This window comes from Oncorhynchus kisutch, linkage group LG1 (assembly GCF_002021735.2).
Source record: "Oncorhynchus kisutch isolate 150728-3 linkage group LG1, Okis_V2, whole genome shotgun sequence".
NCBI classification, from domain to species: Eukaryota; Metazoa; Chordata; class Actinopteri; order Salmoniformes; family Salmonidae; genus Oncorhynchus; species Oncorhynchus kisutch.
In genome coordinates, this window is record NC_034174.2 from 3,614,287 (window position 1) to 3,632,281 (window position 17,995).

General features: G+C 48.0%; 1 protein-coding gene across 3 annotated transcripts in view; it reads right to left on the reverse strand.

Moving 5' to 3' along the window:
- LOC109886344 (transcription cofactor vestigial-like protein 4) overlaps positions 1-17,995 on the reverse strand; it is a 91,921-nt gene that overhangs the window by 2,734 nt on the left and 71,192 nt on the right. For all 3 annotated transcript variants that reach the window (XM_031792369.1, XM_031791927.1, XM_031791467.1), the window contains one exon: positions 392-632. In XM_031792369.1, the coding sequence (XP_031648229.1) occupies positions 392-632 (241 nt within the window). The remainder of the gene's footprint in view (positions 1-391; positions 633-17,995) is intronic.

Below are 17,995 nucleotides of genomic sequence, written 5' to 3' on the forward strand. Positions count from 1 at the left end.
ATGGGCTTTTGAAGACAACCTGGACTTGGCATGGGCTTTTGAAGACAACCTGGACTTGGCATGGGCTTTTGAAGACAACCTGGACTTGGCATGGGCTTTTGAAGACAACCTGGACTTGGCATGGGCTTTTGAAGACAACCTGGACTTGGCATGGGATTTTGAAGACAACCTGGACTTGGCATGGGCTTTTGAAGACAACCTGGACTTGGCATGGGCTTTTGAAGACAACCTGGACTTGGCATGGGGTTTTGAAGACAACGTGGAATTGGCATGGGGTTTTGAAGACAACGTGGAATTGGCATGGGGTTTTGAAGACAACGTGTTACCTGCATATTCTTATGCCCTGAAAGTGTGAGTGTGTGTGTGTGTGTGTGTTCGTCTTGAGTCTAACCTGCTGGCGCTCCACAGGGCTGACGGTTGGTGAGATGACAAAGGTACGGGCGGCATCCATGTTGTTTTTGGTCAGGGCGAGAGGCTGGTCCATGGCCAGGCTGGGCATGTGGTGGTGGGGGGCATACAGGTGGTGGTTGCCATGGAGAACCATGGAGGGGGTGGCGGCTCGCTCCATGGGGCTGCGGCTACAGTCCCGAGGGTCCTTAGTACTACGGAAGTCGCCATTGGAAGGCTTGCCTCTGCAGAGAGAAGATGATAAAATATTTATTGTCCAATGTACACAGATGTCCTAAAGAAACTAGTCTTGTGATTCATTCCAAGACTGGAGAGAGGCGGTGGAGGGGGGGGGGTAACAGACAGAGAAATCCATAACATCAAGACAGAAGACTGATTGATGTCTACTGTTGGAGCAGAGATCAGAAGCGTCAGATGAAACAGAGCGTGAAATATCGTAAAGCAAGGACGAAAGGCATTTCACTGAACGTGACAAACTTACCGGCTGGTTGTGTAGATGGATGAGAATTATTATTTTTTAAATCAATTTTTAGAATAAGGCTTTAACGTAACAAAATGTGACTCGTTTCAGGAAACAATGTATCATTACTTCACAGGAATGACATTTGAACGTATAAAAAAACAATAATTACGAAAATACGTTGTTTTTTTTGTCAGAAATGCCTTCTGGAACATGTGAACTTTCATGTGCCTTATTAACAAACTTGTATGCCATCTGTAAATGATCAGAATGTGGTCTACTGTACGCCATCTGTAAATGATCAGTATGTGGTCTACTGTACGCCATCTGTAAATGATCAGTATGTGGTCTACTGTACGCCATCTGTAAATGATCAGTATGTGGTCTACTGTACGCCATCTGTAAATGATCAGTATGTGGTCTACTGTACGCCATCTGTAAATGATCAGTATGTGGTCTACTGTACGCCATCTGTAAATGATCAGTATGTGGTCTACTGTACGCCATCTGTAAATGATCAGTATGTGTAGGCAATCCTGTCTAATGCAGCTTTTTAGAAAGACATCACGTATTAAAACTGCTTCAGTGTTGCTCTCCACATTCTGGAGGACCGAGTTTTGAAAATCAGTGGAATTAGAGTCTGATAGCTGAAGAGCTGGAGCAAATTTTGGCATTTGATTGCTAATATGCAGATGGATTTGAAAAGAGAACACACAGAAATCTCTGGATTACATCTTCAAACTAAGTGCAACCATGGCATCCATGACAGTTACCTATGCTGCAAAGTATAAGTTCATTAGAGCTGCATCAGATGACCTGGCCTCCTCAACCCAATTAAGGTGGTTTGGGATGCATATGCGGGAACTCCTTCAAGATTGTTGGTAAAGCATTCCAGGTGAAGCTGGTTGAGAGACAGCCAAGAGTGTGCAAAACTGTCAAGGCAAAAAGTGTCTACTTTAAAAAATTTGTTTAACACTTTTTTGGTTACTACATGATTCCATATGTGTTATTTCATAGTTTTGATGTCTTTCACTATTATTCTACAATGTAGAAAACAGTAAAAAAAATGAATAAAATCCTTCAATAAGTAGGTGTCCAAACTTTTGACTGGTACTGTATATTATCCACGTCCTTGTTCAGCCACAACTCTGAGAAACATAGAATATTACAGGTCCTGTAGATAGGATAGTCTGGAACAGAGCTCATCTAGTTTGTTCTCTAGTGACTCTACGCTCGCCAACAGAAGTGAGGGTAGAGGCGGTTAATTTGCTCGCCAACGTCGTCTCGTCAGGATGCCGCCTCGCCTGCCTCTTTCACCGTCGCTTCCTCTTTGGAGTCCCGGGGGATCAGGGTCTGGTCCGGGGGTAAGCGGAACATCCAGAGCTGCCCACTCGTTAAAGTAGAAATGTAGAAATCTTTCTTGATGTCAAGAAGTCTATTTTCAAGTCATAGGAAATTATGTCAGAGGACATTATGTACAACAAATAAAAGTCTCCGATCAGAAAATAATTGTGGTTAACAGTGTTGTTTTTACTGATTAGGTACATTTTCATTTATGTGATTGACGTTGAATTACTCTGGAGCCATATGTCTGTGTGTCTCTGTCTCTCTGTGTGTGTGTCTGTCTCTCTGTGTGTGTGTCTGTCTCTCTGTGTGTGTGTCTGTCTCTCTGTGTGTGTGTGTGTGTGTGTGTCTGTCTCTCTGTGTGTGTGTCTGTCTCTCTGTGTGTGTGTCTGTCTCTCTGTGTGTGTGTCTGTCTCTCTGTGTGTGTGTCTGTCTCTCTCTCTGTCTGTGTGTGTGTGTGTGTCTGTGCTGTGTCTATCTGTGTGTGTGTGTGTCTGTCTGCGTGTGTGTCTCTGTCTCTGTCTGTGTGTCTCTGTCTCTCTGTCTGTGTGTGTGTGTCTGTCTCTGTGTGTGTGTGTCTGTCTGTGTGTATGTGTGTGTCTGTGTGTGTGTGTCTCTCTCTCTGTCTGTCTGTCTGTGTGTGTGTGTGTGTGTGTCTCTGTGTTTGTCTCTGTCTCTTTGTCTGTGTGTGTGTGTTATTGATGAGGCATTACTCTGGAGCCGTGTGTGTGTGTATGTGTTAGCTGCTACTTGACACCTCATGCTTGGGTGCACCTAGATATTATCTCTCTCTCCCTGTGCTAGTCAGTCGTATGAAAGACAGACCTGGGTCTGGGGGGGATAGGGGCAGGGCGAGGGACAAAATAAAACAATTTACTTTTGTCCCAAAACCCTGGAATGTGGAAACGAGGGTAATATTTCCCTCCCTGGTCAGTTGTGCTTCAGAACCACTCTACATCCACTGTAAATGGACCCTTGTTGAATCATTTTTTTAAAACTGCACTGTTCATGACTGTAGTTCAAGTCGGACAGCAACCGAGGACCAATTTCTATCTGAAAACAAGGAGCCCTTATCCTGTAAGAGTCAGGCGGCTGTGGGCTGGAAGCCTGCTACGGCCCGCCTCTCTGTGGGCTGGAAGCCTGCTACAGCCCGCCTCTCTGAGGGCTGGAAGCCTGCTACGGCCCGCCTCTCTGTGGGCTGGAAGCCTGCTACGGCCCGCCTCTCTGTGGGCTGGAAGCCTGCTACGGCCCGCCTCTCTGTGGGCTGGAAGCCTGCTACGGCCCGCCTCTCTGTGGGCTGGAAGCCTGCTACGGCCCGCCTCTCTGTGGGCTGGAAGCCTGCTACGGCCCGCCTCTCTGTGGGCTGGAAGCCTGCTACGGCCCGCCTCTCTGTGGGCTGGAAGCCTGCTACGGCCCGCCTCTCTGTGGGCTGGAAGCCTGCTACGGCCCGCCTCTCTGTGGGCTGGAAGCCTGCTACGGCCCGCCTCTCTGAGGGCTGGAAGCCTGCTACGGCCCGCCGCTCTGTCTCTGTAGTATTCCCTCCTGTTGAGGCCTCTCCTCACTTGGCAACGTGCACCTTTGTAACATGACAGTGTAACATTGTACTCTGTTCCATTTTGTTCCTAGAACCCCGTATAGCAGACTTGTGGAATCGAGTTACACATTTGATTAAACTTGTAGCCTCAAGACTCGACAATGACTTGAGACTGACTTTAAATGATCTGGCTAGGTTTGGTAACGTTTTGTCACTAAATTTGTGGCACAGAGACTCCATGGCTTTACTCTCTATGCAGCCAGACTCCATGGCTTTACTCTCTATGCAGCCAGACTCCATGGCTTTACTCTCTATGCAGCCAGACTAAATGGTTTTACTCTCTATGCAGCCAGACTCCATGGTTTTACTCTCTATGCAGCCAGACTCCATGGCTTTACTCTCTATGCAGCCAGACTCCATGGCTTTACTCTCTATGCAGCCAGACTCCATGGCTTTACTCTCTATGCAGCCAGACTCCATGGCTTTACTCTCTATGCAGCCAGACTCCATGGCTTTACTCTCTATGCAGCCAGACTCCATGGCTTTACTCTCTATGCAGCCAGAGACTCCATGGCTTTACTCTCTATGCAGCCAGAGACTCCATGGCTTTACTCTCTATGCAGCCAGACTCCATGGCTTTACTCTCTATGCAGCCAGACTCCATGGCTTTACTCTCTATGCAGCCAGACTCCATGGCTTTACTCTCTATGCAGCCAGACTCCATGGTTTTACTCTCTATGCAGCCAGACTCCATGGTTTTACTCTCTATGCAGCCAGACTCCATGGCTTTACTCTCTATGCAGCCAGACTCCATGGCTTTACTCTCTATGCAGCCAGACTCCATGGCTTTACTCTCTATGCAGCCAGACTCCAAGGCTTTACTCTCTATGCAGCCAGAGACTCCATGGTTTTACTCTCTATGCAGCCAGACTCCATGGCTTTACTCTCTATGCAGCCATACTCCATGGATTTACTCTCTATGCAGCCAGACTCCATGGATTTACTCTCTATGCAGCCAGACTCCATGGCTTTACTCTCTATGCAGCCAGAGACTCCATGGTTTTACTCTCTATGCAGCCAGACTCCATGGCTTTACTCTCTATGCAGCCAGACTCCATGGCTTTACTCTCTATGCAGCCAGACTCCATGGCTTTACTCTCTATGCAGCCAGACTCCATGGCTTTACTCTCTATGCAGCCAGACTCCATGGTTTTACTCTCTATGCAGCCAGACTCCATGGCTTTACTCTCTATGCAGCCAGACTCCATGGCTTTACTCTCTATGCAGCCAGACTCCATGGTTTTACTCTCTATGCAGCCAGACTCCAAGGCTTTACTCTCTATGCAGCCAGACTCCATGGCTTTACTCTCTATGCAGCCAGACTCCATGGCTTTACTCTCTATGCAGCCAGACTCCATGGCTTTACTCTCTATGCAGCCAGACTCCATGGCTTTACTCTCTATGCAGCCAGAGACTCCATGGCTTTACTCTCTATGCAGCCAGAGACTCCATGGTTTTACTCTCTATGCAGCCAGACTCCATGGCTTTACTCTCTATGCAGCCAGACTCCATGGCTTTACTCTCTATGCAGCCAGACTCCATGGCTTTACTCTCTATGCAGCCAGACTCCATGGCTTTACTCTCTATGCAGCCAGAGACTCCATGGCTTTACTCTCTATGCAGCCAGACTCCATGGCTTTACTCTCTATGCAGCCAGACTCCATGGTTTTACTCTCTATGCAGCCAGACTCCATGGTTTTACTCTCTATGCAGCCAGACTCCATGGCTTTACTCTCTATGCAGCCAGACTCCATGGCTTTACTCTCTATGCAGCCAGACTCCATGGTTTTACTCTCTATGCAGCCAGACTCCAAGGCTTTACTCTCTATGCAGCCAGAGACTCCATGGTTTTACTCTCTATGCAGCCAGACTCCATGGCTTTACTCTCTATGCAGCCATACTCCATGGATTTACTCTCTATGCAGCCAGACTCCATGGATTTACTCTCTATGCAGCCAGACTCCATGGCTTTACTCTCTATGCAGCCAGAGACTCCATGGTTTTACTCTCTATGCAGCCAGACTCCATGGCTTTACTCTCTATGCAGCCAGACTCCATGGCTTTACTCTCTATGCAGCCAGACTCCATGGCTTTACTCTCTATGCAGCCAGACTCCATGGCTTTACTCTCTATGCAGCCAGACTCCATGGTTTTACTCTCTATGCAGCCAGACTCCATGGCTTTACTCTCTATGCAGCCAGACTCCATGGCTTTACTCTCTATGCAGCCAGACTCCATGGTTTTACTCTCTATGCAGCCAGACTCCAAGGCTTTACTCTCTATGCAGCCAGACTCCATGGCTTTACTCTCTATGCAGCCAGAGACTCCATGGCTTTACTCTCTATGCAGCCAGACTCCATGGCTTTACTCTCTATGCAGCCAGACTCCATGGCTTTACTCTCTATGCAGCCAGAGACTCCATGGCTTTACTCTCTATGCAGCCAGACTCCATGGTTTTACTCTCTATGCAGCCAGACTCCATGGCTTTACTCTCTATGCAGCCAGACTCCATGGTTTTACTCTCTATGCAGCCAGACTCCATGGTTCTACTCTCTATGCAGCCAGACTCCATGGCTTTACTCTCTATGCAGCCAGACTCCATGGCTTTACTCTCTATGCAGCCAGACTCCATGGTTTTACTCTCTATGCAGCCAGACTCCATGGTTTTACTCTCTATGCAGCCAGACTCCATGGCTTTACTCTCTATGCAGCCAGACTCCATGGCTTTACTCTCTATGCAGCCAGACTCCATGGCTTTACTCTCTATGCAGCCAGACTCCATGGTTTTACTCTCTATGCAGCCAGACTTCATGGCTTTACTCTCTATGCAGCCAGACTCCATGGCTTTACTCTCTATGCAGCCAGACTCCATGGCCTTACTCTCTATGCAGCCAGACTCCATGGCCTTACTCTCTATGCAGCCAGACTCCATGGCTTTACTCTCTATGCAGCCAGACTCCATGGCTTTACTCTCGATGCAGCCAGAGACTCCATGGCTTTACTCTCGATGCAGCCAGACTCCATGGCTTTACTCTCTATGCAGCCAGACTCCATGGCTTTACTCTCTATGCAGCCAGACTCCATGGCCTTACTCTCTATGCAGCCAGACTACATGGCTTTACTCTCTATGCAGCCAGACTCCATGGCTTTACTCTCTATGCAGCCAGACTCCATGGCTTTACTCTCTATGCAGCCAGACTCCATGGCTTTACTCTCTATGCAGCCAGACTCCATGGCTTTACTCTCTATGCAGCCAGACTCCATGGCTTTACTCTCTATGCAGCCAGAGACTCCATGGCTTTACTCTCTATGCAGCCAGAGACTCCATGGCTTTACTCTCTATGCAGCCAGACTCCATGGCTTTACTCTCTATGCAGCCAGACTCCATGGCTTTACTCTCTATGCAGCCAGACTCCATGGCTTTACTCTCTATGCAGCCAGACTCCATGGCTTTACTCTCTATGCAGCCAGACTCCATGGCTTTACTCTCTATGCAGCCAGACTCCATGGCTTTACTCTCTATGCAGCCAGACTCCATGGCTTTACTCTCTATGCAGCCAGACTCCATGGCTTTACTCTCTATGCACCCAGACTCCATGGCTTTACTCTCTATGCAGCCAGACTCCATGGCTTTACTCTCTATGCACCCAGACTCCATGGCTTTACTTCTATGCAGCCAGAGACTCCATGGCTTTACTCTCTATGCAGCCAGACTCCATGGCTTTACTCTCTATGCAGCCAGACTCCATGGCTTTACTCTCTATGCAGCCAGACTCCATGGCTTTACTCTCTATGCAGCCAGACTCCATGGCTTTACTCTCTATGCAGCCAGACTCCATGGCTTTACTCTCTATGCAGCCAGACTCCATGGCTTTACTCTCTATGCAGCCAGACTCCATGGCTTTACTCTCTATGCAGCCAGACTCCATGGCTTTCCTCTCTATGCAGCCAGAGACTCCATGGCTTTCCTCTCTATGCAGCCAGAGACTCCATGGCTTTACTCTCTATGCAGCCAGACTCCATGGCTTTCCTCTCTATGCAGCCAGACTCCATGGCTTTCCTCTCTATGCAGCCAGACTCCATGGCTTTACTCTCTCTGCAGCCAGAGACTCCATGGCTTTACTCTCTATGCAGCCAGACTGCATGGCTTTACTCTCTATGCAGCCAGACTCCATGGCTTTACTCTCTATGCAGCCAGGACTCCATGGCTTTACTCTCTATGCAGCCAGACTCCATGGCTTTACTCTCTATGCAGCCAGACTCCATGGCTTTACTCTCTATGCAGCCAGACTCCATGGCTTTACTCTCTATGCAGCCAGACTCCATGGCTTTACTCTCTATGCAGCCAGACTCCATGGCTTTACTCTCTATGCAGCCAGACTCCATGGCTTTACTCTCTATGCAGCCAGACTCCATGGCTTTACTCTCTATGCAGCCAGACTCCATGGCTTTACTCTCTATGCAGCCAGACTCCATGGCTTTACTCTCTATGCAGCCAGACTCCATGGCTTTACTCTCTATGCAGCCAGACTCCATGGCTTTACTCTCTATGCAGCCAGACTCCATGGCTTTACTCTCTATGTAGCCAGACTCCATGGCTTTACTCTCTATGCAGCCAGACTCCATGGCTTTACTCTCTATGCAGCCAGACTCCATGGCTTTACTCTCTATGCAGCCAGACTCCATGGCTTTACTCTCTATGCAGCCAGACTCCATGGCTTTACTCTCTATGCAGCCAGACTCCATTGCTTTACTCTCTATGCAGCCAGACTCCATGGCTTTACTCTCTATGCAGCCAGACTCCATGGCTTTACTCTCTATGCAGCCAGAGACAGTCGTCGCAGAATCGCCCTTCCAAAAAAAAAAAAATACATTTGACAGATTGGCTTGTGAAATGCACACTCGGTCCTCTGATTGGACCAGCAAACTGTCACTCAACACAGGCCGGGTGAGCTAACGAGCTTATTTGCTGTTCAGCTATAGGATCAGGTGCCATGCAAAACATATAACTATACAGTTGTGGCCAAAAGTTGAGAACGACACAAATATTAATTTCCACAAAGTTTGCTGCTTCAGTGTCTTTAGATATTTTTGTCAGATGTTAGTATGGAATACTGAAGTATAATTACAAGCATTTCATAAGTGTCAAAGGCTTTTATTGATAATTACATGAAGTTGTTGCAAAGAGTCAATATTTGCAGTGTTGACCCTTCTTTTTCAAGACCTCTGCAATTCGCCCTGGCATGCTGTCAATTAACTTCTGGGCCACATCCTGACTGATGGCAGCCCATTCTTGCATAATCAATGCTTGGAGTTTGTCAGAATTTGTGGGGTTTTGTTTGTCCACCTGCCCCTTGAGGATTGACCACAAGTTCTCAATGGGATTAAGGTCTGGGGAGTTTCCTGGCCATGGACCCAAAATATCAATGTGTTGTTCCCCGAGCCACTTAGTTATCACTTTCGCCTTATGGCAAGGTGCTCCATCATGCTCGAAAAGGCATTGTTCGTCACCAAACTGTTCCTGGATGGTTGGGAGAAGTTGCTCTCAGAGAATGTGTTGGTACCATTCTATATTCATGGCTGTGCTCTTAGGCAAAATTGTGAGTGAGCCCACTCCCTTGGCTGAGAAGCAACCCCACACATGAATGGTCTCAGGATGCTTTACTGTTGGCATGACACAGGACTGATGGTAGCGCTCACCTTGTCTTCTCCGGACAAGCTTTTTTCCGGATGCCCCAAACATTCGGAAAGGAGATTCATCAGAGAAAATGACTTTACCCCAGTCCCCAGCAGTTCAATCCCTGTACCTTTTGCAGAATATCAGTCTGTCCCTGATGTTTTTCCTGGATAGAAGTGGCTTCTTTGCTGCCCTTCTTGACACCAGGCCATCCTCCAAAAGTCTTCGCCTCATTGTGCGTGCAGATGCACTCACACCTGCCTGCTGCCATTCCTGAGCAAGCTCTGTACTGGTGGTGCCCCGATCCCGCAGCTGAATCAACTTTAGGAGACGGCCCGGGAGACCTGAAGCCTTCTTCACAACAATTGAACCGCTCTCCTTGAAGTTCTTGATGAGCCGATAAATGGTTGTTTTAGGTGCAATCTTAATAGCAGCAATATCCTTGCCTGTGAAGCCCTTTTGTGCAAAGCAATGATGATGGCACATGTTCCTTGCAGGTAACCATGGTTGACAGAGGAAGAACAATGATTCCAAGCACCACCCTCCTTTTGAAGCTTCCAGTCTGTTATTCAAACTCAATCAACATGACAGAGTGATCTCCAGCCTTGTCCTCATCAACACTCACACCTGTGTTAACAAGAGAATCACTGACATGATGTCAGCTGGTCCTTTTGTGGCAGGGCTGAAATGCGGGGGAAATGTTATTTTGGGGAATTCAATTAATTTGCATGGCAAATAGGGACTTTGCAATTAACTGCAATTCATCTGATCTCTCTTCATAACATTCTGGAGTATATGCAAATTGCCCTCATTTCAACTGATGCAGCAGACTGTGAAAATTAATATTTGACTGTAGGTAGAGAGGATCGCCACAACTGTTATTTTGGTTATTTTGCTAGCATCTCGCTGGCTACTCTGCTAGCATCTCGCTGGCTACTCTGCTAGCATCTCGCTGGCTACTCTGCTCGCATCTCGCTGGCTACTCTGCTCGCATCTCGCTGGCTACTCTGCTCGCATCTCGCTGGCTACTCTGCTAGCATGTCGCTGGTTACTCAGCTAGCATGTCGCTGGTTACTCTGCTAGCATGTCGCTGGTTACTCTGCTAGCATCTTGCTGGTTACTCTGCTAGCAGCTTGCTAGCTAGCCGGCTAAAAACAGCAAGCAAGCTAACTATTTTAGCTTCCCACATCTCCTCTATGTGAAATAATTGATATTTAAATAATATGCCAAGGCAAATATTTGTGTACTTGCCAGTGTAACCTACAACATCACCCCAGTTTGATATGCTGCTTGAATGCATTTGGTTCCATATCAGAAAAAACAAATTGAATGTCATCATTTTTTCTCTCGGTGATACAGCAAATACCATTTCAAAATAGCCTAGAATCGGGTAGTTATTACTTCTAAACAAAATAAAAAAAATTGAAGGGGGAGGATTTAAAAAAGGCTGCAATGTTGCTTGACTTATTTTTGTGGAACATTCGCCGAGATTATATTTAGTTGTCGATGCAAAATAGGTTGCCCAGCTAAACCAAGTCCAAGCTATCTTTAAATTCAAGTGAAACAGATTGTCATCTGTCGTCTCATCGACCGCTGAAACCAGGTCAATAACTCTATGCACAGTCCTATTGATTAGGATTTGTCCTTTATTGTGAGTAGGACTTTTGCCGTCAACCAGTTTATCAAGACATTTACTAATACGTTATGTAGTTAAAGATTGTTAAAACCAAAAAGTCAAATTGATTGTATGGTTGTACAACTCATGTGTTAATACATACATGGCTGTCCGCCCGGGGGGACATTTCTCATCAATATTTTTCAAGTTTAATTATATTTATTATCGGCATAAAATATTGACCGTCGCCCCTCCTTGACCTCCATACCGGTCATTCTCTAGTCGGCAGGACTACGTAACGCAAGGAGCCACGCATTTTGTGACGTAAAATGACATTCACGTACAAAGTTTGCTTAAGCTCTGTTTCTCGCTTTAGTGTGTTCCTTCAGCAGACCGTGGAGTTACGCAGCGCAGAATGTGGTGGTGGTTAGATCTCTCTACTGTACAGAGAGGTTATATAGCTGTAACTACTGGCGCTGGAACTACAACCTCTGCCAACTGAACAACAGAGATGAGGAGCAGAGCCAAGATGGCTGATGAAATGATGCTCTGTTGTTTTACATGGGGCTTTCTGTCTTTCGTGTGTGTGTGCGTGCAGGGGCAGACTTAGTAATTTGGAGGCCCCATGCAGAGGCCTGTGTGAGTAATGAGCAAATGTTGCACAATCCAGGGGTAGAAAGCTTTTAGAGATTTTAGAGGACTGTAAAAAGGTATTCTAACATGTATTGACTGAGGTGATGGAATTACTCATCTAAGATATATTACCGTTTTATCTTTTTCTTTCAATTTTCTTCTTCCACTTTGAGTATTTTGGTGTAAATTGTTGACAAAAATATAAAATAAAATCCTACCCTGTAACACAAACTAAATGGAACATGTAAAAGGGTGTGAATACTTCCTGAAGACACTGTTCTTTGTCTGGAGGCTTTTCTTGGCAACAATGTGGCCTCACTATGTGCCTCACTATGTGGCCTCACTATGCCCTGCAGGTGGCAGGGCATAGTGGCATAGTGGCATAGTGGCATAGTGACATAGTGGCATAGTGGCATAGTGACATAGTGGCATAGTGACATAGTGGCATAGTGACATAGTGGCATAGTGGCAGGGCATAGTGGTATAGTGGCATAGTGGCAGGGCATAGTGGCATAGTGACATAGTGGCATAGTGGCATAGTGACATAGTGGCATAGTGGCATAGTGACAGTGGCATAGTGGCAGGGCATAGTGGCATAGTGACAGTGGCATAGTGGCAGGGCATAGTGGCATAGTGACATAGTGGCATAGTGGCAGGGCATAGTGGCATAGTGACATAGTGGCATAGTGGCATAGTGACATAGTGGCAGGGCAGTGGTATAGTGGCATAGTGACATAGTGGCATAGTGACATAGTGGCAGGGCATAGTGACAGGGCATAGTAGCATAGTGGCAGGGCATAGTGGCAGGGCATAGTGACAGGGCATAGTGGTATAGTGACGGGCATAGTGGCATAGTGACAGTGGCAGGGCATAGTGGCATAGTGACATAGTGGCATAGTGACATAGTGGCATAGTGGCAGGGCATAGTGGTATAGTGGCAGGGCATAGTGGCAGTGGCATAGTGACATAGTGGCATAGTGGCAGGGCATAGTGGCATAGTGGCAGGGCATAGTGGCATAGTGACAGGGCATAGTGGCATAGTGACAGGGCATAGTGGTATAGTGACAGGGCATAGTGGTATAGTGGCAGGGCATAGTGGCATAGTGGCAGGGCATATTGGTATAGTGGCAGGGCATAGTGGCAGGGCATAGTGGTATAGTGACAGGGCATAGTGGCATAGTGACATAGTGGTATAGTGACAGGGCATAGTGGCATAGTGACATAGTGGTATAGTGACAGGGCATAGTGGCATAGTGGAATAGTGACAGGGCATAGTGGTATAGTGACAGGGCATAGTGGCATAGTGGTATAGTGACAGGGCATAGTGGTATAGTGGTATAGTGACATAGTGACAGGGCATAGTGGTATAATGACATAGTGGTATAGTGACAGTGACAGGGCATAGTGGTATAGTGACATAGTGGTATAGTGACAGGGCATAGTGGTATAGTGGCATAGTGGTATAGTGGCATAGTGGCATAGTGACATAGTGACAGGGCATAGTGGTATAGTGACAGGGCATAGTGGTATAGTGACAGGGCATAGTGGCATAGTGACATAGTGGCATAGTGGCATAGTGACATAGTGGCATAGTGACATAGTGGCATAGTGGCAGGGCATAGTGGTATAGTGGCATAGTGGCAGGGCATAGTGGCATAGTGACATAGTGGCATAGTGACAGTGGCATAGTGGCATAGTGACAGGGCATAGTGACATAGTGGCATAGTGACATAGCGGCAGGGCATAGTGACACAGTGGCAGGGCATAGTGACATAGTGGCAGGGCATAGTGACAGGGCATAGTGACAGTGGCATAGTGACATAGTGGCAGGGTATAGTAAAATAGTGGCAGAGTTTAGTGACAGTGGCAGGGTATAGTGACATAGTGACAGGGCATAGTGGTATAGTGACAGGGCATAGTGGCATAGTGGTATAGTGACAGGGCATAGTGGCAGGGCATAGTGGTATAGTGACAGGGCATAGTGGCATAGTGGTATAGTGGCATAGTGGTATAGTGACAGGGCATAGTGGCATAGTGACAGGGCATAGTGGCATAGTGGCAGGGCATAGTGGTATAGAGACAGGGCATAGTGGCATAGTGGTATAGTGACAGGGCATAGTGGCATAGTGGCAGGGCATAGTGGCAGGGCATAGTGGTATAGTGGCATAGTGGCAGGGCATAGTGGCAGGGCATAGTGGTATAGTGGTAAGGCATAGTGGCATAGTGGCAGGGCATAGTGGCAGGGCATAGTGGCAGGGCATAGTGGTATAGTGGCAGGGCATAGTGGTATAGTGGCAGGGCATAGTGGTATAGTGGCAGGGCATAGTGGCAGGGCATAGTGGCATAGTGGCAGGGCATAGTGGTATAGTGGCAGGGCATAGTGGCATAGTGACAGGGCATAGTGGCAGGGCATAGTGGTATAGTGGTATAGTGGCATAGTGGTATAGTGACAGGGCATAGTGGCATAGTGGCAGGGCATAGTGGCAGGGCATAGTGGTATAGTGGCAGGGCATAGTGGCATAGTGGCAGGGCATAGTGGTATAGTGGCAGGGCATAGTGGCAGGGCATAGTGGTATAGTGGTATAGTGGCATAGTGGCAGGGCATAGTGGCATAGTGGTATAGTGGCAGGGCATAGTGGCATAGTGGCAGGGCATAGTGGCATAGTGGCAGGGCATAGTGGCATAGTGGCAGGGCATAGTGGCAAGGCATAGTGGCATAGTGGCATAGTGGCAGGGCATAGTGGCATAGTGGCAGGGCATAGTGGTATAGTGGCAGGGCATAGTGGCAGGGCATAGTGGTATAGTGGCATAGTGGCAGGGCATAGTGGCATAGTGGCATAGTGGTATAGTGGCAGGGCATAGTGGCATAGTGGCAAGGCATAGTGGCATAGTGGCAGGGCATAGTGGCAGGGCATAGTGGTATAGTGGCAAGGCATAGTGGCATAGTGGCAGGGCATAGTGGCATAGTGGCAGGGCATAGTGGCATAGTGGCAGGGCATAGTGGTATAGTGACAGGGCATAGTGGTATAGTGACAGGGCATAGTGGTATAGTGACAGGGCATAGTGGCAGGGCATAGTGACATAGTGGCAGGGCATAGTGGCAGGGCATAGTGACAGGGCATAGTGGCAGGGCATAGTGGCATAGTGACATAGTGGTATAGTGACAGGGCATAGTGGCATAGTGGAATAGTGACAGGGCATAGTGGTATAGTGACAGGGCATAGTGGCAGGGCATAGTGGCAGGGCATAGTGGCATAGTGGTATAGTGACATAGTGACAGGGCATAGTGGCAGGGCATAGTGGTATAGTGGCAGGGCATAGTGGCATAGTGGTATAGTGACATAGTGACAGGGCATAGTGGTATAGTGGCATAGTGGTATAGTGACATAGTGACAGGGCATAGTGGTATAGTGACATAGTGACAGGGCATAGTGGTATAGTGGCATAGTGGTATAGTGACATAGTGACAGGGCATAGTGGTATAGTGGTATAATGACATAGTGGTATAGTGACAGTGACAGGGCATAGTGGTATAGTGGCATAGTGGTATAGTGGCATAGTAGCATAGTGGCATAGTAGCATAGTGGCAGGGCATAGTGGCATAGTGGCAGGGCATAGTAGCATAGTCGCATAGTGGCATAGTCGCATAGTGGCATAGTGGCATAGTGGCAGGGCATTGTGGCATAGTGGCAGGGCATAGTGGCAAGGTATAGTAGCATAGTGGTATAGTAGCATAGTGGAATAGTGACAGGGCATAGTGGTATAGTGACAGGGCATAGTGGCATAGTGGTATAGTGACAGGGCATAGTGGTATAGTGGTATAGTGACATAGTGACAGGGCATAGTGGTATAATGACATAGTGGTATAGTGACAGTGACAGGGCATAGTGGTATAGTGACATAGTGGTATAGTGACAGGGCATAGTGGTATAGTGGCATAGTGGTATAGTGGCATAGTGGCATAGTGACATAGTGACAGGGCATAGTGGTATAGTGACAGGGCATAGTGGTATAGTGACAGGGCATAGTGGCATAGTGACATAGTGGCATAGTGGCATAGTGACATAGTGGCATAGTGACATAGTGGCATAGTGGCAGGGCATAGTGGTATAGTGGCATAGTGGCAGGGCATAGTGGCATAGTGACATAGTGGCATAGTGACAGTGGCATAGTGGCATAGTGACAGGGCATAGTGACATAGTGGCATAGTGACATAGCGGCAGGGCATAGTGACACAGTGGCAGGGCATAGTGACATAGTGGCAGGGCATAGTGACAGGGCATAGTGACAGTGGCATAGTGACATAGTGGCAGGGTATAGTAAAATAGTGGCAGAGTTTAGTGACAGTGGCAGGGTATAGTGACATAGTGACAGGGCATAGTGGTATAGTGACAGGGCATAGTGGCATAGTGGTATAGTGACAGGGCATAGTGGCAGGGCATAGTGGTATAGTGACAGGGCATAGTGGCATAGTGGTATAGTGGCATAGTGGTATAGTGACAGGGCATAGTGGCATAGTGACAGGGCATAGTGGCATAGTGGCAGGGCATAGTGGTATAGAGACAGGGCATAGTGGCATAGTGGTATAGTGACAGGGCATAGTGGCATAGTGGCAGGGCATAGTGGCAGGGCATAGTGGTATAGTGGCATAGTGGCAGGGCATAGTGGCAGGGCATAGTGGTATAGTGGTAAGGCATAGTGGCATAGTGGCAGGGCATAGTGGCAGGGCATAGTGGCAGGGCATAGTGGTATAGTGGCAGGGCATAGTGGTATAGTGGCAGGGCATAGTGGTATAGTGGCAGGGCATAGTGGCAGGGCATAGTGGCATAGTGGCAGGGCATAGTGGTATAGTGGCAGGGCATAGTGGCATAGTGACAGGGCATAGTGGCAGGGCATAGTGGTATAGTGGTATAGTGGCATAGTGGTATAGTGACAGGGCATAGTGGCATAGTGGCAGGGCATAGTGGCAGGGCATAGTGGTATAGTGGCAGGGCATAGTGGCATAGTGGCAGGGCATAGTGGTATAGTGGCAGGGCATAGTGGCAGGGCATAGTGGTATAGTGGTATAGTGGCATAGTGGCAGGGCATAGTGGCATAGTGGTATAGTGGCAGGGCATAGTGGCATAGTGGCAGGGCATAGTGGCATAGTGGCAGGGCATAGTGGCAGGGCATAGTGGCAAGGCATAGTGGCATAGTGGCATAGTGGCAGGGCATAGTGGCATAGTGGCAGGGCATAGTGGTATAGTGGCAGGGCATAGTGGCAGGGCATAGTGGTATAGTGGCATAGTGGCAGGGCATAGTGGCATAGTGGCATAGTGGTATAGTGGCAGGGCATAGTGGCATAGTGGCAAGGCATAGTGGCATAGTGGCAGGGCATAGTGGCAGGGCATAGTGGTATAGTGGCAAGGCATAGTGGCATAGTGGCAGGGCATAGTGGCATAGTGGCAGGGCATAGTGGCATAGTGGCAGGGCATAGTGGTATAGTGACAGGGCATAGTGGTATAGTGACAGGGCATAGTGGTATAGTGACAGGGCATAGTGGCAGGGCATAGTGACATAGTGGCAGGGCATAGTGGCAGGGCATAGTGACAGGGCATAGTGGCAGGGCATAGTGGCATAGTGACATAGTGGTATAGTGACAGGGCATAGTGGCATAGTGGAATAGTGACAGGGCATAGTGGTATAGTGACAGGGCATAGTGGCAGGGCATAGTGGCAGGGCATAGTGGCATAGTGGTATAGTGACATAGTGACAGGGCATAGTGGCAGGGCATAGTGGTATAGTGGCAGGGCATAGTGGCATAGTGGTATAGTGACATAGTGACAGGGCATAGTGGTATAGTGGCATAGTGGTATAGTGACATAGTGACAGGGCATAGTGGTATAGTGACATAGTGACAGGGCATAGTGGTATAGTGGCATAGTGGTATAGTGACATAGTGACAGGGCATAGTGGTATAGTGGTATAATGACATAGTGGTATAGTGACAGTGACAGGGCATAGTGGTATAGTGGCATAGTGGTATAGTGGCATAGTAGCATAGTGGCATAGTAGCATAGTGGCAGGGCATAGTGGCATAGTGGCAGGGCATAGTAGCATAGTCGCATAGTGGCATAGTCGCATAGTGGCATAGTGGCATAGTGGCAGGGCATTGTGGCATAGTGGCAGGGCATAGTGGCAAGGTATAGTAGCATAGTGGTATAGTAGCATAGTGGCATAGTGACATAGTGGCAGGGTTTAGTGGTATAGTGGCATAGTAGCATA